The sequence below is a fragment of the Rhizomucor pusillus genome, assembly GCF_041956525.1.
Source record: "Rhizomucor pusillus strain CBS 183.67 unplaced genomic scaffold VTP01scaffold_2, whole genome shotgun sequence".
NCBI classification, from domain to species: Eukaryota; Fungi; Mucoromycota; class Mucoromycetes; order Mucorales; family Lichtheimiaceae; genus Rhizomucor; species Rhizomucor pusillus.
In genome coordinates this window covers 1476406-1498828 of record NW_027192144.1, presented here as the reverse complement: position 1 = coordinate 1498828, position 22423 = coordinate 1476406, and the positions used below count along the sequence as shown (strand labels likewise).

Here is a 22423-nt window from a genome sequence, read left to right as displayed (position 1 = left end):
ATATCCCTTTCCTCATTATATAGCAATTTTTATGTATGCACACCGCCTTTTTTCTCTCTCTATATTTCTTAACTTTCCACCGTATTGAGCGTTGGACGCCAATTCTTAAAGTTATTAATGTTTGATGACAAAACATGATCAGCCCCATCATAGTATACCATGGTAAATCACTCTTTGATGATCGATTTCATTGCCGTAATAATATATTGTTTTTGCAAACACATCGAACAAATTATCCTTGCATTCCTGCTATTGCGAGATAAGGTTGCCAACATTCCTATGTAATTAAGATGGACACCTTTGTGATACATACGGGCACGACGATGCTGCCGGGCAGGCTTGTTTCAAATCAATTTTTATGCGGTACAAGTGATTGAAAGTCACTTTTTTTTCATCTTTGCGAGCGAAAAAAGATCTGCGACAACCCCAGCCTCTGCGCGTCCCTCCTCGTGTCAAAACCTCTCTCACAATGTCCCAAAAAATCGGTAGTGACATGAACCACGCCCATTGCAGAAACATGGAGCATTAACAGTTGCAATTTCTAGCCATTCTGTCCGTCTATGACAAGACAGGTCTCGTCGAGTTTGCCAAGGAACTGCACGCCTTGAACGTTCGTCTTCTCGGTTCCGGAGGCACTGCCAAGCTTATCCGCAACGCTGGTATTCCTATTGGGTAAGGAAACACACCGAGATGGAATAGAAAATTATATATATTTATTCATTTCGCAGCGACGTGTCTGATATCACCAAGGCTCCTGAGATGCTCGGCGGTCGCGTCAAGACCTTGCATCCCGCCGTCCACGGAGGTAAAAAGGCAGATGTGCATGCATGCATATCTAATTTTACATTAACACAAACACACCAAAAATAATAGGTATCCTTGCCCGCAACATTGAGAGTGACGAAAAGGACTTGGCTGAGCAGCACATCGAAAAGATTGACATCGTTGTCTGCAACTTGTATCCCTTCAAGGAAACCGTTGCTAAGCCTGATGTAACTATTCCCCAGGCCGTCGAGGAGATCGATATCGGTAAGATAATGGATCAGATGCGTATAGTGCAACGAGAATAATTAACCTTGTTAATCATCATCAAGGTGGTGTCACTTTGCTCCGCGCTGCTGCAAAGAACCACGCTCGTGTCTCCATCGTTTCGGACCCTGCTGACTACAGCAAGGTTATTGAAGAATTGAAGAATGGCCAAGTTTCGCAAGAGACACGAAACATGCTTGCCTTGAAGGTATGTCAGGAGGAAGGGGAGAATATAGGTGTTGTTGTTGCCTGGTATTAACAAATCGAATAGGCCTTTAGCCACACTGCCGACTACGACGAGGCCATTTCCAACTATTTCCGCAAGGAATACGCCGAGGGCGTTGCCATGATGCCCCTTCGCTACGGTGCTAACCCTCACCAAAAGCCTGCCCAAATCTATGTCAAGGAGGGCAAGCTCCCCGTCACTGTCTTGTCCGGTTCTCCGGGCTACATCAACTTTTTGGATGCCTTGAACTCTTGGGCTCTTGTCAAGGAGCTCAAGGAAGCCACCGGCATCGCTGCTGCTGCTTCTTTCAAGCACGTCTCTCCCGCTGGTGCTGCTATCGGCGTTCCTTTGTCCGAAGTTGACAAGAAGGTCTACCACGTCAACGACCTCAAGGAAGAACTTACTCCCTTGGCCTCTGCTTACGCCCGTGCCCGCGGTGCCGACCGCATGTCTTCCTTTGGTGACTTTATTGCCTTGTCCGACAAGGTCGACATTGCTACCGCCAAGATCATCTCCCGTGAAGTCTCCGACGGTGTCATTGCACCAGACTACGACGAGGCTGCTCTCGAAATCCTCAAGAAGAAGAAGGCTGGCAAGTACGTTGTCCTCAAGATGGACCCTACCTACGAACCCCCAGAGCAGGAAACCCGCCAAGTCTACGGTCTCTATATGGAACAAAAGCGAAACAACTACAAGGTCGATGCTTCCCTCTTCACCAACATTGTCTCCAAGAACAAAAATGTAAGTTTATCTGTAATGAGGATATATTTAGCGAGATTGGGCTAACTTTCTATCTATCAAGCTTCCTCAAGAAGCTATCCGCGATCTCATCGTCGCCACCATTGCTCTCAAGTACACCCAATCCAACTCTGTGTGCTATGCAAAGAACGGTATGGTGATCGGTCTCGGTGCTGGTCAGCAATCCAGAATCCACTGCACCCGTCTTGCTGGTGACAAGGCTGACAACTGGTGAGTTAAGAATTACATATATATGTTGCAAAGTAATCCACTGAAACTAACCCATTTTTTAAGGTGGTTGCGCCACCACCCCAAGGTGCTTGCCTTTGACTTTAAGAAGGAAACCAAGCGCGCCGACAAGTCGAACGCCATTGATTTGTACGTCATTGACCAAATTGGTGAAGGTGCTGAACGCGAGGCTTGGGAGGCCAACTTCAACACTGTTCCCGAGCCACTGACTGCCGAAGAGCGCAAGGAATGGATGGCTCAGCTCAAGGACACTGTCGTCTCCTCCGATGCATTCTTCCCCTTCTCTGATAACATTTTCCGTGCCCACCGCTCCGGCGTCAAGTACGTTGCTGCTGCCTCCGGCTCTGTCCAGGATGAGGCAGTTATCGCTGCCGCTGACGCCAAGGATATGGTTCTCGTACATACTTCCCTCCGTCTTTTCCACCACTAATTCATTGTAATTAATGGCTGCTACTGTTCCGTCACACTATTATCTGTAACATTGAGACTGCTTGCCATTGGTGATATAAATATATATAGTTTGCGCAGTAAATAAAGTTGGGATAGGGCAATGCGCTGTGTCGGCCCCTCCCCGGTCTTCGAAAGTCATGCACTTTACGACTCCGCGTGCTGTTTCGCTTCTTTCCTCGACATTTTTTCTTAGCCTTTATAATCATCAACATACTATAAGTCATTCTATAAAATGGGTCAAGGCGGGTCACATCTCGAGGATATGGTCAATTCCTCAAACTGTAAGCTTTGAACATTCGAAGCGTATAAGCATTCCATTGACTCTCTGTTCCAGTCTCTGCCGAGGAGATTCAGCGACTATACAAACGTTTTATGAAACTCGACAAGGACAACTCTGGCTCTATAGACAAGGAAGAGTTCTTATCAATTCCCCAGATTGCCAACAATCCACTGGCATCTCGTATGATTGCCATTTTCGACGAAGATGGTGGCGGCGATGTCGATTTCCACGAATTCATCAAGGGATTGAGCGCGTTCAGTGCCCGCGGAAACAAACGAGAGAAACTGGAGTGTAAGGAGCGAGAGAGAAAAAGAGAGAATTTGTACAACTTTAGAATCTAACTATCGCTTTACAAAATAAGTTGCATTCAAAGTTTACGATATGGATCGAGATGGGTACATCTCGAACGGCGAGCTGTTTCTTGTTTTAAAGATGATGGTGGGCAATAACTTGAAGGATAACCAGCTGCAGCAGATCGTAGACAAGACAATCATGGAGGCAGACAAGGATATGGATGGTCGGATCAGCTTTGATGAGTTTGTTGCCATGGTCGAAAACACGGACGTCGCGAAACAAATGACGTTGGAAAGTTTCTAAATAGCCACATTACACTTACTTACAAATCAACGCAACTACTCTGCATTGCATTAACTAACACACACACTCTCTATATTTCTTCCTTCCTCCCCTGTTTCTTTTACCTTTTTTTCTTCACTTATTGTATTAAAATTTGTAGGTCACTGCTGCACGGGTAAACTACTGTCCACGATGATGTACATTGAATGGACTCTTGCATACAGCATATATTATCTGGAATCCCATTTCACGCCTGTTCATTTCTTTGCGACACTGATAAGAGCTTGATAGTTGAGATGATCCCCACAATTCTGCTGTTAATGAGGATGTTTATTATTATCGTATGTTATTTTCGTAATTGAGGTGACGAACGTTGTTAGCAACCATTTTCTTCGTAAGCTTTGACTTATGAATTGCCATATTACTAATGTCACAATAATCGTTCGTCGAGCGAAGCATCGTTACCGAGAGACACGTTGCTTGACGGTTCTCAAGCGAATGGTTAGCATGTTACGTACTTTCCAATACTTACTATATATCATTGCGAGATAGTTGTGACAGGTAACTTGGGTCTTTATTTGTCATTGATGTTGGGAAAAAAGTTGTGTGGGAAAAGCAAACTTGTTGATATCGTTGAAAAGAAGAAGATAAACCGAGAAATATTGGAAGAAGAAATAAAACGAGCGTCCACGGGGTCAGTTAAACAAACGAAAAAAAATCGTGCAAAACGTTTGTCGGCGAGAAGAACAAGTGCTAAAGAGAGAGAGAAAACGTTATTTACACAAAGCAACGGGAAATGTGAGAAAGAGAGAGCAAAGGTAGCAAATATAAAAAATCGAAAGCTGAAAAGGTGGTAACAGGATCAAGCAGTGACTTGAACGGGGCTTTTGGCTTCAATGTCGTCTTCATCGTCATCCACCACGACAACTTGGTCTTCTTCATCATCATCATCATCTTGTTGCTGCACATCATGGTTATTCTGCAAAGCGAGAGCCAACGCCATTGCTGCCTCAATATCCTCATCATCGTCACTGTCAGCAGCAGCGAGTTCCTCCTCCAAAGTATCGAGATCCAACTCGCCGTCAGCTTCGCAGCGGGCCAACAGTTCATCAAACCATGATTCCAAGCAACGCTCACTCTCGTGCTTGACTTGGGCAGCTTCAGCGTTCGAGCCGTCAGCAGACAGGTGCTCGATCCGAAGCATAAGGTGTTTGAAAGTCTCTAAAACGACAGCAGAGATCTCGCCCGAGGAAGGGGTAGACTTGATCTCGGCCAAGACATCGGTCAGCTCAGTCAACAGACTGCTGCTGCTGCCGCCGCCGCTGTTACTGGTAGAGGCAACTTTGTCGGTGGATGACGAGAGCAGCGCTTGATCAGTCGAGGGTTCTTGCTTCAAGCGCTTGGGAGCGGAGGAGGAGGCACCTTCCTCGAGGGGCGGCGGGCTACGTTTAGCTTGCGGTGTCGTCATGGCGGCTTGCAACCAATGCAGTGGTGATCGAGAAGGCAGAAAGCCCTTTTGTACACAAAGATCGAGATCAAACGGGGTATGAGCTAAAGGTTTCGTCGAGAAAGGCAGTGCAGACAGTACTCTAAGAGTAACGGTTGAGTACACAACACAGTTGTCCTAAATGACTGCCTATGAGGTTGAGGAGGGGAGAGAAAGATCCGCTCTCAGTTCGCCCGCTCAACGTTTATACACCCGCACCGCACATCCAGATTTTCCGGGGTTGCGGGAGCAACCCAACTGCAAATAATTGTTGATAGGTCACACCACTGTTGTCATCTTTCAGATTTCCCATCTCCTTTATTACTGTCAGCTTTTGTTTAGATCAGTTCGTTTTCTTATTCTCTTCTCCTCCACGCTTAGTCTCCTCTTCCGCTGCTCGCTGTTGAACCATCCTTTCCACTTCCATCACGTATCGTCGAGCAAAGACTTCAATGTAGAAACTCGCTCCATTGAATATGCTGGCCGTGAACATTCCAATCAGAAAGAATGTGTGAAGCCAAAAGTACTTGTACATTAGATAGGATGGTATCGTCGTCAAGATGTTGTAGAGAAGCTGCAGCAGCATGAACATGTAGATCTTGTACTTTGGTCCAAATACGAAGGCCGCCCGTTGAATAAGCCCTTTTCTTCCATGTCGGTCATCGAGTAGCCACGAGTATGACGTTAGTCGCAGTCCCGATTCGACTTTCTCTCGGCGGCGGACAATAATGAATACATAATACAACGCTTGCCAGATCAGGTAGGCAACGGTGGAATATAACATGGTATCTCTAAAGGTCATGTCCACGTTGTTTGCAAGCGCCGGGAATCGTGAATCGCGATAGGCGGAGGTCGCGGGTGCGCAGTCAGAGGACATGAGCTCCGGAAGCCATCGGATAGTATACATCACCAGTGGAGGGAATATGTGGATGAATACAGAAGTGACCTTGTCTAGCGAATGGAACACTAGCGAGTTGCGCCTGCCAACGTCCAGGGGGTGTCAGCAATGATGGAACTCACGGACCTTCAAATCAAAAAATTACTTGCCATGTGATGATCGCCCAAGCAACCGGTCCATTCGTGAGACAGAACGTTGCAAAAAATAGAGCAGACGACGACGGAAAGCACCAGAGGAAAAGGAGAGTCATGGCGTTTACAAAATAGCAGAGATCGAATATAAAGTAGTGCCAGTTGCGTACCTTGTATATAAGGTACCGCAGTGACAGAAGGTATAAGCACTGGACAGTGTAGTAGATAGGTATCCATGTCGGCAGCCGTGCAGTCAGCGCTGGCGTAACGCAAGCGTTGCCGACACCAACAACGAAGGATAGTTTGTCCCGCAGCTGTACAGTCTTTTCGTCCCGGTTCATTCGGTTGTAAATGGAACGATAGTGTTTCTGGAGGCGCGCTTCGAGGAAGACACGGCGTGCTTCTAGTCGTTGGGTCTGCATACGTATTTTCTCTCGAGTTTTCGATGTCCACTCTGTCGATCGAGCTCGGAACTCTCGCTGTTTTTCGTTGAGCTGGAGTGTTATCTGCTCGAGTGCAGCCGATAGCATATCGATCATATCGAAATCATTTTCAGACACAAAGTCTGCTGCAGTCCAGGTGTCAACGACGTCAAAGTCATTGTCATAGTCTGCCAGCTCTTCAGCTGCAGCGGTGGCGATGGAGGGCTCGCTGGTTGGTGGCTCTTCGATGCGTTCTGTCATTGTTGATTCGACGCGGTGGCGGTGGCGGCAAGAAAAGCAAAAGTGGTGTAAAACGTGCAAGTTCGGGCATGAAGAGCGTCTGTGGACGCCCCCGCGCTCGGGTCGGCTGCTGCTCTGAAAAATGAGACACCGCGTTCGGCAGGAGGATCTTTCCCTTTGCAACCGACGACGCAACGTTAAAGATCGTTTCCTAATGGTTGGTTCATTCACAGACCATGTAGGCGTGGCAAACAACTCACGATCAGAGACTATAGTCCGTTCTTTTAGAAACATCTTTGGGAGACATTGTGATCGACCTTTTCACGGAAGAATGCCCTAAAACGACACTCAACTTTTTAAAGTTATGCAAGATCAAGTACTACAACTTTTCGCCGTTCCACAATGTTCAAAAGGACTTTATGGCTCAGACAGGCGATCCTACTGGAAAGGGTGATCAGGGTGAATCAGTGTACGGCATTCTTGAAGGCAAATCCAAACGGTACTTTCCAGCCGAGATCCATCCCAAACTGAAGCATAAAAAGCGAGGCACCGTTTCCATGGCTGTAGCGCAAGATGCTTCAATTGAAAGCGGTGGTGTGAGTGGGAGCCAATTCTTTATTACACTTGCTGACGATCTGGATTACCTGGACGGCAAATATACAGTTTTCGGCGAGGTTGCAGAAGGATTCGATACACTTGACAAGATTAACGATGCATACTGCGATGAGAATGGTCGGCCTTTCCGTGATATCCGAATTCGACACACAGTCATACTTGACGATCCATTCCCTGATCCTGAGGGTCTGCAAGTACCCGACGCATCCCCGGTGCCTACAAAAGAACAGTTGGAGTCGATGCGAATTGGCGAAGACGAAGAAATTGAGGAACAGGGAGATCCAGAAGAAATTGAGAAACGGCGACTCGCGCGCGAGGCAAAGGCACAAGCGTTGACTTTGGAAATGGTTGGAGATTTGCCATTTGCAGAAGTGAAACCACCAGAAAATGTTCTGTTTGTGTGCAAATTGAATCCAGTAACTCGGGATGAAGATTTAGAACTTATATTCTCGCGGTTTGGGCCGATATCAAGTTGCGAAATTATTCGCGATCGGCAGACGGGTGATTCACTTTGCTACGCTTTCATTGAATACGAAAACAAGGAACACGCTGAAGAGGTAAACGATACATTAACTTGGATTAACAGCGGCTTTTCGCTGATAAAAAAATTACCAATTAGGCCTATTTCAAAATGCAGTCTGTGCTTATCGACGATCGCCGCATACACGTTGACTTTTCACAGTCGGTCTCCAAGCTTCATCGCGACTGGATCGCTGGACGCATGGGAGGTCGTGGAGAAGCTCTGGGTGGCATCGCAGGATTAGAAAGAAGGACACGCTACAGAGACGAAAGAGATAGAAACCGAGGTGACGATTACGATCTGGTCTTTGAGCATCGCCGACAAAGCTCAAGGCGGCGATCCACATCGAGGTCACGTTCTCCTCGACGAAGAGAAGGTCACAGCAGCAGCAGTCGGTACGACGATAGAAAGCGAAGGGATAGAGATGAACGCGATAGAAGAGATGATAGATACAGAAGGGACGACCGTGATAGATGGGATCACCGCAGAATGCGATCAAGATCGCCGTATGATCGCAGATCAAGAAGATAAAGTAAAAAATAACCTTTTTATTTGAAAGAATCAAACAGCGGCGTTGGTCATCTGAGCTTCTTGGAGGGGATAATCTTGTGAAGAGCTCGATCCTGAACGCAGTAATTTCGCATGATGTTTAACAAGGCTACGCAAGCTGTGCATGTAAAGATACTAACGAATGTTTTTGTTAATTTAAAAAACGCATGAATGTTGACAATTACACAAGGATGGATACTTGCAGTGAGGATCATGTTGCATAGGTACTGGGCAAGCGCAAGTGCTCTGTCAGCATCAAACTGTGCAGAGCAGGCACTCGCCAAAAGTTCATAGCTTGGTCCTACTGTCAAGCCATGGATGGGCGGACCCAGGATGCCGTCGATGCAACTGGCAATTTGAGTTGTCCGATTGGCATAGTAGATATCCATAAACTTCAGGGTTTCTTCGCATCCTTTCAAGGCGAAAAACACAATGCCTATAGGAAGTGTGCCGAATCGTTGCCAAGTAGAAAGCCTCTGGCGCATTATGCACACACAACACATTAACAGTGAGATGTTGAAGTTTTATCTATATAATTCAAGAGTTCTTATTTACCTCCAAAAACGCGCCGAGGATATCGAGCAGCAATGTAATTCCGATTAGAATGCATATGACGAGGTAGAAAATAGCTGCCGCTCTAGCTGATCGATCGCTTCCTACTGGCTTGTTGAATAAATCATGTTAAATTATTCGGAGGAAAAGTACAAGTGCATACCATTTGTGATTTCCAGAATGGATTTGTAGCCACAGTTGTAGGTCGTCCACTACACAGAGAGCGACTGTAAGCAGTAACGGTAGGGATATTTTTTATGCGGCGGGAGGAGAGGATTACCTGATGATATAGCCAGAGGACACCGGTGACAGCCAATGCAGTGCGTGCACATTGCACATGATACCATCGTTTTTGCTGCGTTTCTGCGCTTATGTTATTTGCTGGCGTTATTGGTGAAGCCCAAAGCCAAGGAGGATTTCGCAAGTTGCCTAGAAATCTTTGTGTGCGAGTGTTCTCCATAAGGTAAAAAAGAAGAAGGGAGAAGAAATGCGAGATTGGAATGAATTCACTGTAGCTCCGCGAACACTTTACATACTACATAAACAAATACTACGATAAAATGCCTCTGAACACACAAAAAAAAGACCGGATAAAGCCCAACGTGACCACTTTTATGGTCTTTTCACCAGCTTGTTATTGTCGTCAACCGATCAATAGGACATTTATGTACATAACTTACAGTACATGTCTTGAATTACACTTTGTTTCATTATTTCAAGCGGATCAGAATAGGATAATGTATAAGAAAGGTACCATTGAAACTCCATACAAGATGATAAAATACTAGAGGTTGTTATACGTGGAGTGATATTATGTGCTACACTGACGTCGTTGGCTTCAAATACGTATCGGCTAAGAAAAGAATAGAAGAAATGGGAAGCTAGAATAATGATCAGCATGCAATGCTAAAGCCAAGATCAGCTCGGTCCGGAATGAAACAGCATAGGTCCGAACACTATTGTCTGTGATGCTATGTACGTAGCAGCCGTGTACAATACATGTGCCTTACTATTACGAAGCAATAACAACCTTCTTTGGTTACACAACTTAGGTTGCTCTGAACAAAGCGGCGCTTTTCGGAGAACGGGACAAGTAATGCCGGCTGATCGTCATCCTCTTGCTGAAAACCTGTGACGCCAAGGAGGAGCGGAACCCAGGCTGCTTCTTCCTTCTTATTCGTCTGTATTTTATTCTTGACTGTCCGCTTTGGCAAATGGAGCTATCACCGACTCAACTTCACTATTACAAGCGGGAGCTTATCTCGCTGGAGCTGCAGAGAGAACTTGACAAGCTGAAACAGTCGCCTGACGTGTTCGCGCTGCTAAAAGACGACCATACCGAGACCAAGTATCCTTTTCTTCGGTACATTGCACAGCAATTTGTCGTGAAGTTCCCTCTATTGAAGCATGGCGGCAATGACGAGTTCTGGAACAAATGTCAGACGTTTTTGAATGAGCTAGCTAAAGTCAAACTCGACACATACACGCCTAAAAGATCAAGTGCAACCCAGCGTCGAATTTTAATGCACAAGATCCAAAAGCTCATGAACGTCGGTCTGGCTGCGTCGATAAAGACTAGGCAAGGAGATGAGCAAGTCATCAAGGTTGATCCGAGCGAGCTTAGAAAGAAAGAGGACAGCGAAGTAACAAAGGAGATGGAGAAGGAAATGACATTTTTGGAAAACGAAGATCATTACTTGGAATGGATAGGTTTCAATGGCCTTGATATAAATGTCGTTACTGTCAGGAACACTAGCGAAAAGCGTACGCTTCGAGAAGTTTCGCATGCAGAATTCGTCATTTGTACACACTTTCAAGATCAACCTGACCCGGTCTTTGTTGGTCGGCGACACGGTGACTTTAGACGTCTTTACCAGGATCTCCGAGCCGAATATCCGTCTGAGGAGGTCCCCGGTGTGCCAAGCAAAGCAAGCGATCCGTCGTTTGAAAACGGTGAAAACAAGCAGGAGCGCAAGGCTTTCCACAGACGACCGCAAGAATTACGCCACACTCATCTTTATCGCGAGAAAGACCGACTTTTACTGCGCTCGTTCTTAAGACGCGTTGCAGCTGTACCAAAATTAGCAAAGAGTGACATCTTTAGACGCTTCTTGTCAGAGAACTCTATCGAACTAACACAGGAGCAGTTGGATGATGCTGAAAAGCGCAAGGAACTGGATCTCGCAAGATACGAAGAAGAGGCCAGATTCCGCGAGCAAGTGGATCAAAAGATGAGCGAGCTGAATGAACTCTTGTCCATGCTGAAAAAACAGGTAATGAAACCCGGCGGTTTGCTTGAAGTTTTCGAGATTATCAAAAGTACAGAGCGCATACAAGACTTGCCAGACCCTATTCGCAAAGGTTTCGAGTGGGGACGTATAAAGTAAGCAAAGATAAAAAAAGAAGTATGACCTATGCAATGGGCTAACGGCGATTTCCGCTTGTTAGCTTGGCCTTTGTGCTACACACTCAATTCATCACATCCGATAGCGCATCTGAAAACGTTGCCTCTCTGAAACGCACGCATGCACTGATGCCGTATCGAGCTGTAGCCCAGATACTAAAAGTATCTAATCCTTTCGCGATGGTGAAGGGTGTTCTCGACCTGTTTCTGGCACAACCATTCGGACGGCGTAGTCTTTTTCAAAGAATTATCATGGCCGGCATGAGCGACGAAGCGAAGGAAGTCCAGCAGGAGATCGCTGAATTGGAAACGCAAATCCAAGATCCAGAACTTTGCAAGAAATTTCGAAACGCTGTGGAGACACCGTTGCCCGAGAATTTTTCCTTCCAGAGTAATGTTCTCTTTTCCTTTTCTCTAGAACAATGCACGTTAAACTTTACTGATTGGCTGAAAAAATAGGTAGATCATCCGTTGGACAGACATTGGAGGTGCTCAGAAACGAGGATATCGAGCCAGCCCTCACACCTCAGCAAATTGTGAAACTAGCGTCAGCTACCAAAGAACCTGAAAACAGAAAGCTGGTCAAGCAGCTTCACCGCTTGTGGACACTCTATGCTGCAAAGCGAGAGCAAGAAGTTCTTATGGCGCTGGCTTTCCAAGGAGTCACGGGCGAGCTCCTCCGAGAAATCTTTGCCATGTTCTATGAGCCGCTTGCCCAAGTCTACAAGGCTGCGAACATTGGTGATTCTATCACCCATCTCTCTGCTTTCATTGACGATTTGATTGGGATACTTGATTCGGTTGACGTGCAGGATGTCAGCAACACAACACAGCAGTTCATCCAGCTCGTACAGCGCCACGAGCAACAGTTTTACAAATTCGTACACGACGTCCACGCCAACGACTCGTCTCGGCTGTTCGACGAGCTGCTGCAATACGTTGATTGCATGTTTTCGCTGGTGGCCAATGGTATTCCGGGGCGGGTGGATATGGATCAAGTGGCCACTGCAGCTGGCGTGACCGACCACGAGGCGCTAAAGAAAGAAATTGATGCTATTTGTGATTATCACTGGAGACGCAAGGCCCAGCATATGCAGCGTACTCGACAGAAACTTATGATGGATCAACAGCAGAGTCAAATCGATACCGAAGAAGCGTTCGACTTTTTGCCAAACAAGTCCGAAGTTGTCGGCGTGTTTCAAGACTTGGCCGAGTTTGTTGCAGAGGACGATGAATTGTTTGATGACGATGACGACAGTACCTATTCCGGCAGCAGCGGTAGCAAAGCACCTGTAGCTCACGAATTGACACTGGAGCCGCCACAGATGGAACTGCTCCCAAAAGTCGTACCAGCATTTGTGAAATCTGTTGTGGGACTTTTGCGTGCAAATAACCAGTGAAAAAAAAAAAAGAACTTTGTTCAAATAATTGTATTTGATATTCGTAAAGGAAAGGCTAGGAGGGAATAAAGAATCAGATATTTGCAACAAATAACGGAATGGGTGTCGATTTGGGTTTGGGTGTGAGAAAAATAGAAACCTAGTTTGCGTCTTCCATTTCTTGATCGGTGTCCTCAAGTTCGTAGATCTCTTCTTCATCTGGTTCGTCAGACGTTTGGTTTTCTGGTTGATGTTCATCGCCTTGTTTTATTTCCAATTTTGTGGTTGCTTTCAATAAGATCGACTGCAAATACTTCCAGCGTTCTTTGCACAATCGAGCGGTGTGCCTTCCTTCCATTTTGGCTTCCAATTCTTTCCACCTCGTCTCCTCAAGTCGTTCAAGTACATGTTCAAGTAACAGCATATCGTCTCCATGCGTCCACTCTTCAAATCCTCGTATCGTCTGATCGTACTTGCTTAGAGGTGGTAATCTCGGCACATGTTGGCTGTGAAGTGGTGGAGAGGGTGGTAACGACACAGACATGGGTGGTGCCAAGTGCATCAATTTGTCATCGAGTGAAGCTAATGAATCGCGAGGAGGGGTGAGAGGTCGCCACAATGGAGTGCTAGGGTTTGAAGAAACGGAGGAAAGGGAAGGGATATCGTCGTCAGAGTGTTCGAATGTCGCAAGCTGATTAGGATCAGTTAGCACTGCGAATTACGTTCGCTTTTTTTTCATTTTTCGGCAAACATACAGAGTTTGTCGCCTCGTTACCCAACTGCCTTTGTTGCGAGACGTAGGCGATTATTTCTTTCGTTGTTGGTAAGCGGGAGATCTTCTTGGATGGTACGAACTTTGTTATCCGACTGTCGGCCGATCGCTTGGGCGGAAGATGATGTTGTCGCTGCTGCTGCTTTTCAAAATACTTATTATGCAGCCCATGCACATCGTGTTCGCTTGTGCCTGGTACCTGGAGGCTTTCTTCGTCCTCTTCATCCAGAATAAGATTACCGTCTTCGTCGTATTCGACTAAAGGCTTTTCTTTGACTGTTCATGGTGGAAAGGATGAATGAGATGGCAAATGCGTCATTGCCTTCGTGTTTTGGGTTCATACCTGAACGTGGTAATTCTTGGGGCAGCGAGGGTACTTCCGTGCGTTGATAGTTGAGTATTATTCGGCGCACGGCTGTCTTGGAGAGACCAGAGATACGTGCGATACGGTTCTCTGAGGCGCCAGCATGGTAAGCTCCAATGATAAGCCAGCGTTTGGCTTCATTGGGGTCGTGTAGAGATGGTGAATGGGTTGCCATCAATTGAGTGAGGGAAGGTAGAGAAAAGAGTAAGATAAATGACTTAAACAGGAAAGGTATACGTTGTGAGAGAAAGAAGAAAGGAGGCGAATCTGGGCGGCCACAGACCGCACCGGCTTTTGCACTCCTCCCACAAGAGAATTGGCCCATGTGCCCACTCGCATTTTGTGTTGCCGCTACAAAGCGCATTGTATTCTATTCACTACCCAGGCAACTCTATTCTCGTTCATAGATAACAAAAGTGAATATAGAATGAGGGTTGTCTGTATGCCGTCCATAATACTTCCGAACTCTCCCCGTCGTTGTCGCTTCGAGTATTTTTCTGCAACTTTCTCTACACCATTACACAGCCCCTACATATTCTTTCTCTTCTATGCATATTTACTAGGTTAGTTTGACATCAGAGGCTACCATTTACTTGCGACGTGGCAAACCTATTCCATTGTGCGTACATGCATATCAAATTTACATAACCAGCCATTACGTCGCAATTCGAATATTTATGCTGCTGAGTGATATTAATCGATTTAGAACTTTGCATCTCAAAGATCTGCTGTGTGACACATGATTTTTCCAACAAATGCAAAAGCGGTATTAGTAGGGCATATCCTATGCGCGCCCAAGACCCTTCCAGAACCTGATCTGAACATTTAATTCTGCAGCAGTCTCTCTAATATTGACACGCTTTTTGAAGTGATCGCCCAAGTTGTCTGTTGTCCGAAACGTCTGATTATTTCATTTGACTTTTTCCAGTAAAAGCATTGCGAGAAGATTCTCCTTAAAGCTTCCAACATTCCTCGCGCAATGCATCAACGTAGCACGTGTGAACCTTAAGCGGAGCGTCCCCGCCCAATAAGAATGGCAAGTCCTTCTGCACGGAAAAGAGGAAGGACATTTAACGCTGGGCACGTTTCAGATATGTATATGTTAAAAAGTTGATGCGCGGAAAAAATTTCGAAAATACAGGTACTTCATAGGGGTAAGCAGTTACAAACAAAAAAAGAAAAAGATATAATGATACTAATGATGATAATAAATGATATTCGTGACAGATCAAGAATTGTCGTCTTTGTTGCTGAATATGCTTGCTGCTCTTGTTGTGCCTCGCTGAGTGGTGTTGTTGCTTCGCTTACATAGCCATGCAAGTGTGTTTCGTGCAAGTTGTGGGGAGAGTGTGGCAAGAAACTGATAATGAATGGATGGAGTGAGCCAGTGTGTATGCTAGTGTCTGAGTGATAATGTGAGAGTGACAGAGAGAGAGAGAGAGAGAGAGTGTGTGTGTGTGTGTGTGTATGTAGATACGCAAAACAAAAAGGAAGGAAATGGGTTGGAACCTAGTCAAAGCAAAGATAGAACAATTTACTTTCTCTTGGCCCAGTCGATGTGTTTTTGAGCGATAGATTCGGCAAGTTGCTGAGGATTCAATCCTTGGTCGTTTGTGAAAGACGATGTCCATTGGGCCTGCTTGGTACATTGGATAGATACAGAACCTCCTGGAGCTGATTTGGAACGTCGGCGGTCGTATGGGTGGAATCGATGGCCGTGTTGGTGATGTTCACGAAGCATACTCTTTACGCGCTCATGTTTGTACTGCTCATACATGGATTGTTCAAGTTCGATAGCATCCAACAAGACATCCATCGAGAGCCGCTGCTGAAACTGGCTTGGTAAACGCGATGGTACGGAGGTTGTGCGATAGTGATTTCTAGTCTCTTTTGCCGGAGGCGGTGTCGTTAATTCTTCGATCGGCTTGCACAGCGAGTGAAACGATGGCAACGTGATCTGTTTGCCTTTGGGCATCCATGCTCGCTCGTTCATTACTGTTTCTTGATGATGCACCATGCTGATAAAGTTATATTCTATGCGAGGAAGAGAGAAAAGAAATGCAGAAGATGACAAGAGTGAAAAAAAGATATTCCCAACTGCTGCGACTGCGAGGTTTATATATCCCAATCGAGGCGTTTCTGAATAATCCTCGCCCCTGAGACTTGGAGCAATTCCAGTCCATTTTGATATCAACCAGACCGTCCGCCAACTCTTTGGAAAAAAAATAAGAGATCTTTCCAATCTCCTGCCGCTCCTCGCTCTCGGCGGCAGCGGCATCGCCCTCGCGCGCGGGGTACAAGAAACGGCAGCGACGGGCTCGACGAGAAATCTTCCAGTAGCTTAACCTTAAGAGTTGTCACGACTGGAAAGTTCATTGCTGACCGGACTAAAACCCACTCAGCAGGTTAATTGCTATTATGACGCATGAACAAGGCTCCCTTCGCAGCCTTTCCATTCTTTGCAACGTGGACCACCTGAGCATGGTATTTCTTCTCTCTCTCTCTCTCTCCACAAAACCTTGCATTGGCATGCGTACGCCAACACTGACGCTTCTTGATCCTCCTTAACATAGTTCTGGACGTCACGCAGCAATATGATCCGCACGTCCGTCCACAATAAAAGATTGCAGGAGAAACAGGGGTACGAAGCAGCATAACGAGGAAAAAGATCCGCATTAGCATGTATTGTTTTGTACGGATTTATCTTTATCTAAACATATTAACATTTTTCAATGCATGACAGTAACACAATAGAGCTCATTGCACCGTTGTAAACTCCCAATTTTGCGTTTTTTCATTCAACAATGTTTTTCATCAATAGAAACTGAAGTTCTTTTAATTGGTAGTAACGAGAGACAGTCGAGTTGTCAATTTGTAATCCTTTTCTGCTTCCTTGCGCGGAGCAAAGCGCTCAGGGCAGAGCTTAGCTGACTTGAGAACAGCCATGCTCCGTCCTGAGGAATGTGCCAGATCCGGAGAGCAGTGCGCAGGACGCACGCATACCTAGCCCCTACCCGAAGAGATCATCAGCTTTTTGGGGTGGATCACAAATGTCCATTTCAGGAGCTTTTTGTATCTCAGTGTGACGTAACGTGATTTGTCCAACTCTCGGCTCTACTACTAGTACAATTGCGAACTTCAGACAAAGATCATCTAATCTTCGAGCACCTTGTATGGTTTACAATTGCATCAAGGATTTGAAAGGATATATTGCTCATTTTTCTCTCACATTACTACGTCATTTCATATCACACCGTGTTTAAGCGATAAGATCCGGAGCTTATTCTTGCAAAAGTATCGAGTCCCGTTAATCGTTAATCTGAATCCAGACAACTACTGCATATATATTTGTATTATTACCAAAGATCTACAACTAAATCCCACAGGCATTTCGCAAGTAATATCTTGCAAAGCTAGCAAACAGCTAGATCAGAAACCTTTCTGGATAAAAGCGAAGTAAACTGTAACAACGTAGAATTCTGGCAACTCTTTAGGATTATGAATGTCACTACGATGTAAAGACCTGGTCCCACGCTAAAACGTAAAATACAGTAAAGCTTCTTTGTACTGAAAGTAGTTTGAAGCCTGAGGTGAACTTCAACGCTGTGAGATCTCCTAAACATTCATGTATACAAATCATGCTGGTGGCTGCTATGCAGGCTATTCCAGTCAAATTGTATGCCACCAAAAATTTGAATTCATGTAGATGATTTGTTTACGTTTTATCAGCTAGTGTGCTATGTAAGCCTTGAGATCTACAACAGTTTATGTATGAACAGCAATGTGCAAATCATGCGTTTGCTTATCTTTACAGAGTTTTTCAAAGATACTTTTTTTGCTCGCAAGTTTAGGACATGTACGAAATTATGGGCTTCCATCCTTAGTTGAAACGACATTGGGATCCACCGTACTGGTAGCTTTCATGCTGGATTGCAAAGACTCTCGAAGTTTTCCGTATATAGTTCTCCATATAAATAGCGTCCGAGTAATATACGGCCATCCCATTGTAGCGGATGACTCTTTGCGTACATACGGATGCATTCAACTCGTTCGGGTTTTTATCCATTGCTGATATGCACTGGGGCCATTGCATGCTTCACAGGATAATTAAAGCTCGTCCATCGTGACTTCTTGATCCGCCGCTATATTGTTCAGCTTATCACACACCAATGTGGAAGATCAGAGATTCTGTCCATCGATATCATCTCCTTGTCACCGGTATACAAAAGAAAAGGTGTGATACTTGATCATTTTTGAAATATGTGACCGATTACAGAAAACTAAAAATGATCCAGGAACTGTATCTTGGAAACAGACTAAGCCCAGTTATCCAAATCCCATAAATCTGATATTGATATTATCACTTATAAATGCATAAGTTGCACGATTATATAGGTAAAGTAAGTGGGATGATCCTCCGTGTGAGCGGCAACTTCTGAACGACCGGAAGAGAGACACACACACATTGGGAAGCGGCGGAGTCTGGCAGTGTTCTTTCCACACCACTCCACAGGTTATCAAGCCTTCTTTTCTGCTTCCAAACCAAGGCTTGCCTTTTGCAACGCATCACGGATAACCAACAATTACGTTCTGTAAAGATTTCAACTCGCTCACGTTCTCTGCACATTCAACTGGAACGGTAAATGTCGTTCTTGGCCAGTGGGAGAATTTTGGTTTCTACTTGGTTTGGAGAGGAGGGGTTGCGGGAGCAGCGAGGTGGTTTAGTAGCAGGACTCTTAAGGAAGGAAGAAGCTGGGTAGCGGCTTGAACCTGTTCTTTTTGGGCTCCACCACCAGACTTGTTTCGGCTAAAATACCTTGGAGCGGATTACTCATTAATCTTTCTAAAGGACGACGGTCAATCACCATCGAGTTCTTTTACAGAGCATTCCACGATCTAGTCTATCCGACTGCCTTAATCACACTTGTGATCGACCTCTGTTTCATCTGGATCTTTATGCTAATGACAAAGTCGGTACACCTCTCTAAAAAGCCACCAGCTACTACCACTACTACAACGGCTTCCGTTCGAACGAGCTTACCAGTCTCCAACGTTTCTGCTGCTGACAAGTCAACAAGAAAGAAGCCGAGTCCGATCGGCAAGACTGAAGGCAACACGGAGGAGGCTCATGTTGAAAACGATGCTCATCACGAGACGGCACCAGCTGTTGGGAATACAGCTTCTTGCACCGCCCCCGTACCTCCAACATCTCTTGCGAAACGGAAAAAGAAGAAAAAGGCGAAGTCAAAAGCAAGCGTATCCTCTCAGGGCATTCCAGAGCTCGATGAAGATAGCCGAGCTCTAGAACATTCGTCGACTCCAAACAGTGGATCTCATTGGCTCGTTGATACCCGTAACAGTGCAGTGGCCAGCTCGAAAAAAGACGACGAATTCTGGTCAAGCATGAGTAACAGTGAAGAACGGCAGAAGATTCGGGAGTTCTGGCTCGGTCTAGGCGAAGAAGAACGACGGTCTCTTGTTAAAGTAGAAAAGGATGCTGTGTTACGGAAAATGAAGGAACAACAGAAAAACAGCTGTAATTGCTCTGTCTGTGGCAAGAAAAGGTACGCTAGATATTCTAGATATTCTCTGAGAGATTGCTTACCTTTCCGGAATTTAGAACGGCAATTGAGGACGAGCTAGAAGTGCTATACGATGCCTATTACGAGGAACTTGAGCAATACGCAAACCATCAGCAGCAAACGCGTTTCTACAATGCCGCCGATGGAGCCCTCGCGCAGAGCCATTACGAAAGAGCATCACCTGTCTCGTACGAAGATGGATATGATGGCCAGCTTGACGAAGATGAGGATGAGGAAGAGGATGATGATTACAGTCCCGCGTACGACGACGAAATCAACAGTCAATCAGATCAATCAGAGAATCTGTCAGAAGGCGAGAAAACTTCCTACGACGACGCTGCTTTTACGGATCGATTTAGCCAGAATACGGCTGCTGCCGGCGTTGATCATTTCAACTTTGGTAACAGTCTCACCGTAAAAGGTAAGACTTGTTTCCATTTTCTACATTCTGTGTTGCTCTACTCACTCTTTATATAAAGGCGGTATTCTGACTGTGGCGGATGATTTATTGAAAAATGACGGCAAAAAATTCCTTGATATGATGGAGCGACTCGCTGAACGACGAATACAAAAAGAAGATGAAGTCATGGAACAGACCGATGATTACTATGACGATATCGACGAGGATGAAGATGAAGTCTACGACGAGGAAGAAGAAGAGGTAAAGGGATGTCGCGAATTTTTAAAATTTAACTGTTGCTCATACATCGTAAGGCTGGCACGGATGAACAACGGATGGAAGAAGGTCGACGTATGTTCCAAATCTTTGCTGCCCGGATGTTTGAGCAGCGGGTACTTGCTGCTTATCGGGAAAAAGTAGCTCGTGAACGACAACAACGGCTTATTCAAGAGCTCGAAGAAGAGGATCGACTGAGACAAGAACGCGAGCTTAAGAAACAAAAGGAGAAGGAACGCAAAAAGGATAAGAAACGGTAATAGTTCTGCAAACAAATGTTTGATGCATAACACTAACTTTACTCGATCTATTTTTAGACAATTAAAGAAACAAAAAGAAGAAGAACGCTTAGCGAGGGAGGCACAGCGTAAAGCTGAGGAAGAAGCAGCTAGAGCCGAGAGAGAACGCAAGCTTGAAGAAGAACGAAAAAAGCGTGAACAGGAGCGACTGAAGAAAGAAGAGGAACGACGACAAAAGGAGGAAGAACGGTTACGCAAAGAGGAAGAAAAACGACGGCGTTTGAAAGAAGAGCGGGAACGCGCAGCTGAGAAGGAGCGAAAACGCAAAGAAAAAGAAGAACAAGAACGTCGCGAACGTGAGGAGAAAGAGCGGAAAGAACGCGAAGAAAAAGAACGCAAAGAACGTGAAGAACGTGAAGAACGAGAACGTAAAGAACGAGAAGAAAAGGCAAGAGCTGCCAAACGGAAAGTCGAAGAAGAGCAACGCCGCGCAAAGGAGACAGAGGAGCGCGAACGTGCAGAGCGCGAGAAACGGGAAGCCAAGGCAGCAGCAACAACGTCGGCAGCAAGCAGCAGTAAATCAGCAAAGTCTACTGAGCCTTCACCGGCCATGCAAAGCACAGCCACGACTTCAGCGGCCAACCAAGCCATGCCTTCAAATGTACCGATACGACCAGTAGACGACGCTGCCCGACAAAAAGCATTAATGGATGTTCTCGTCGGTTCCTCCACTCAGGCATCAGCTGCTAGACTCGGCAGCGATGTTAACCCGCCAAATCTCGATATGCCCGTACCTCCACACCCGTTATTACCCCTCAATGGTCTACCACATAGTCTTCCGATTGCTCCAGCTCGACTTGCTGGACAGCCAGCAACCAGCCCGACGCATCCTTTCGCCGCCATCGACAGAGCCGTGATGCCTATCGGCTTTGGACGGCTTTCATCTTCGTTTGATGCTGGTAGCAGTAGCAGCAGCGCATCCGCTAAAGTGATATCCAGACCTGGTTCGCACATTGCACCTATCGGCCAACCACCAAGTGGTCGACGACAGTCTTCAAACGCTGGCCCGATTGGCAGTCCTGTCGGCGCTAGAGCTAATCGCGTCTTGAGTGCTGATGAGAGTAGCGCTAGTTCAGCGATTGGCAGTGGTAAAAGGCCAATAATGGCTGCAGATCGCGGTGAGACGACCAACTCCTTCTTCTCAAACTTTCTGTTTGGAGAACCTACTCGAGGTAAGAACTTTCGAGGCTACTAGATTCACTTCTTTTCCCTGCTAACTCTGGATGGATGATAGATGCGTATCAAGATCAAAGCACGAGATCAAGGTCAAGATTAGATAAAAACGTAGAGAGGAGATTCTCCTTGGAGAGCTCCAACTTGGCATGGACAAATGGTAAGCTGAAGAGTGCAAGGTTAATCGCGAAAGGGCCGACAGAGGACTTAGTTCAAAACATTGTAGGCTGGACTGCATCAACGGCACTGTCAGATAATGTTCACGGACGTTTGTTTGGCGATGTATTAGCTGATCGGTCGACTACCATCCTCGAGAGAGCCAAGGCAGCTTACCTGAAGCTGGATGAGATCACACAGACAAAGTACTACAACCCGTCGCGGTTCCACAGCCTTGCACAGCTCCATCGCATGATGTGCGACATGTATTATGACCTACAGGTGGATATGCGGGAATTATACGAAGTTATCAGCTCGCCACTTAGCGGATTTGAAACTGTCAACAATGCTCACAGCGGATGGCTAGTTCGGCTCGAAGGGTTGCGACCAGGAGGAGCAGCAGTAGGCAGTCCAGCAATCGGCTCGGTCTCTTCTTCCACCTCCATTGTTCAACCGTCGTCTGTACCACATCTACCTTCGTCACCACCAGGTCCATTATTCGCTAATTCGATGCCTCCGCCGCCTCAAATGAAGGGTAATACGCAGTTATTCGGGAGCATGTCATAGGATAAAAAGAACAAACTGGAAGCTACAATAGTATGGTATTCTTTGTTTCTTTTTGCAAAACAAAAATTTACATAATCTACTGTCTCTCTC

The 22423-nt window shown here is 45.9% G+C and overlaps 11 protein-coding genes across 11 annotated transcripts; 6 read left to right on the top strand and 5 right to left on the bottom strand.

Annotated features, from left to right (window-relative positions):
* Positions 1–469: 469 nt before the first annotated feature.
* VTP01DRAFT_4706 (uncharacterized protein) lies at positions 470–2672 on the top strand (the record flags this gene model as incomplete). Its single annotated transcript, XM_069383417.1, has 8 exons — positions 470–485; positions 546–672; positions 729–805; positions 874–1029; positions 1095–1237; positions 1301–1996; positions 2058–2224; positions 2288–2672. 8 exons carry the CDS (start codon positions 470–472, stop codon positions 2670–2672), a joined length of 1767 nt encoding a protein of 588 aa, XP_069244120.1.
* Positions 2673–2924: 252 nt separating this feature from the next.
* Positions 2925–3569, top strand: VTP01DRAFT_4705 (uncharacterized protein; the record flags this gene model as incomplete). The annotated part of the gene is made up of 3 exons (XM_069383416.1): positions 2925–2973; positions 3027–3263; positions 3334–3569. The coding sequence occupies 3 exons, from the start codon at positions 2925–2927 to the stop codon at positions 3567–3569; spliced, it is 522 nt and encodes a 173-aa protein (XP_069244119.1).
* Positions 3570–4135: 566 nt separating this feature from the next.
* On the top strand, positions 4136–4405 carry VTP01DRAFT_4704 (uncharacterized protein; the record flags this gene model as incomplete). Its single annotated transcript, XM_069383415.1, has 1 exon — positions 4136–4405. The coding sequence occupies one exon, from the start codon at positions 4136–4138 to the stop codon at positions 4403–4405; it is 270 nt and encodes an 89-aa protein (XP_069244118.1).
* Positions 4406–4410: 5 nt separating this feature from the next.
* Positions 4411–5016, bottom strand: VTP01DRAFT_4703 (uncharacterized protein; the record flags this gene model as incomplete). Its single annotated transcript, XM_069383414.1, has 1 exon — positions 4411–5016. One exon carries the CDS (start codon positions 5014–5016, stop codon positions 4411–4413), a length of 606 nt encoding a protein of 201 aa, XP_069244117.1.
* Positions 5017–5377: 361 nt separating this feature from the next.
* VTP01DRAFT_4702 (uncharacterized protein) lies at positions 5378–6746 on the bottom strand (the record flags this gene model as incomplete). Its single annotated transcript, XM_069383413.1, has 2 exons — positions 5378–6014; positions 6082–6746. 2 exons carry the CDS (start codon positions 6744–6746, stop codon positions 5378–5380), a joined length of 1302 nt encoding a protein of 433 aa, XP_069244116.1.
* A 121-nt stretch (positions 6747–6867) lies between these two features.
* Positions 6868–8391, top strand: VTP01DRAFT_4701 (uncharacterized protein; the record flags this gene model as incomplete). Its single annotated transcript, XM_069383412.1, has 3 exons — positions 6868–6942; positions 7001–7897; positions 7960–8391. The coding sequence occupies 3 exons, from the start codon at positions 6868–6870 to the stop codon at positions 8389–8391; spliced, it is 1404 nt and encodes a 467-aa protein (XP_069244115.1).
* Positions 8392–8438: 47 nt separating this feature from the next.
* On the bottom strand, positions 8439–9421 carry VTP01DRAFT_4700 (uncharacterized protein; the record flags this gene model as incomplete). Its single annotated transcript, XM_069383411.1, has 4 exons — positions 8439–8885; positions 8965–9065; positions 9125–9173; positions 9242–9421. 4 exons carry the CDS (start codon positions 9419–9421, stop codon positions 8439–8441), a joined length of 777 nt encoding a protein of 258 aa, XP_069244114.1.
* A 754-nt stretch (positions 9422–10175) lies between these two features.
* Positions 10176–12765, top strand: VTP01DRAFT_4699 (uncharacterized protein; the record flags this gene model as incomplete). Its single annotated transcript, XM_069383408.1, has 3 exons — positions 10176–11344; positions 11410–11756; positions 11825–12765. The coding sequence occupies 3 exons, from the start codon at positions 10176–10178 to the stop codon at positions 12763–12765; spliced, it is 2457 nt and encodes an 818-aa protein (XP_069244113.1).
* Positions 12766–12904: 139 nt separating this feature from the next.
* VTP01DRAFT_4698 (uncharacterized protein) lies at positions 12905–14055 on the bottom strand (the record flags this gene model as incomplete). The annotated part of the gene is made up of 3 exons (XM_069383407.1): positions 12905–13435; positions 13500–13792; positions 13860–14055. The coding sequence occupies 3 exons, from the start codon at positions 14053–14055 to the stop codon at positions 12905–12907; spliced, it is 1020 nt and encodes a 339-aa protein (XP_069244112.1).
* Positions 14056–15414: 1359 nt separating this feature from the next.
* VTP01DRAFT_4697 (uncharacterized protein) lies at positions 15415–15897 on the bottom strand (the record flags this gene model as incomplete). Its single annotated transcript, XM_069383406.1, has 1 exon — positions 15415–15897. One exon carries the CDS (start codon positions 15895–15897, stop codon positions 15415–15417), a length of 483 nt encoding a protein of 160 aa, XP_069244111.1.
* A 2939-nt stretch (positions 15898–18836) lies between these two features.
* Positions 18837–22333, top strand: VTP01DRAFT_4696 (uncharacterized protein; the record flags this gene model as incomplete). The annotated part of the gene is made up of 7 exons (XM_069383405.1): positions 18837–19444; positions 19501–19883; positions 19942–20123; positions 20177–20394; positions 20456–21609; positions 21672–21770; positions 21837–22333. The coding sequence occupies 7 exons, from the start codon at positions 18837–18839 to the stop codon at positions 22331–22333; spliced, it is 3141 nt and encodes a 1046-aa protein (XP_069244110.1).
* Between the last annotated feature and the right edge of the window lie 90 nt (positions 22334–22423).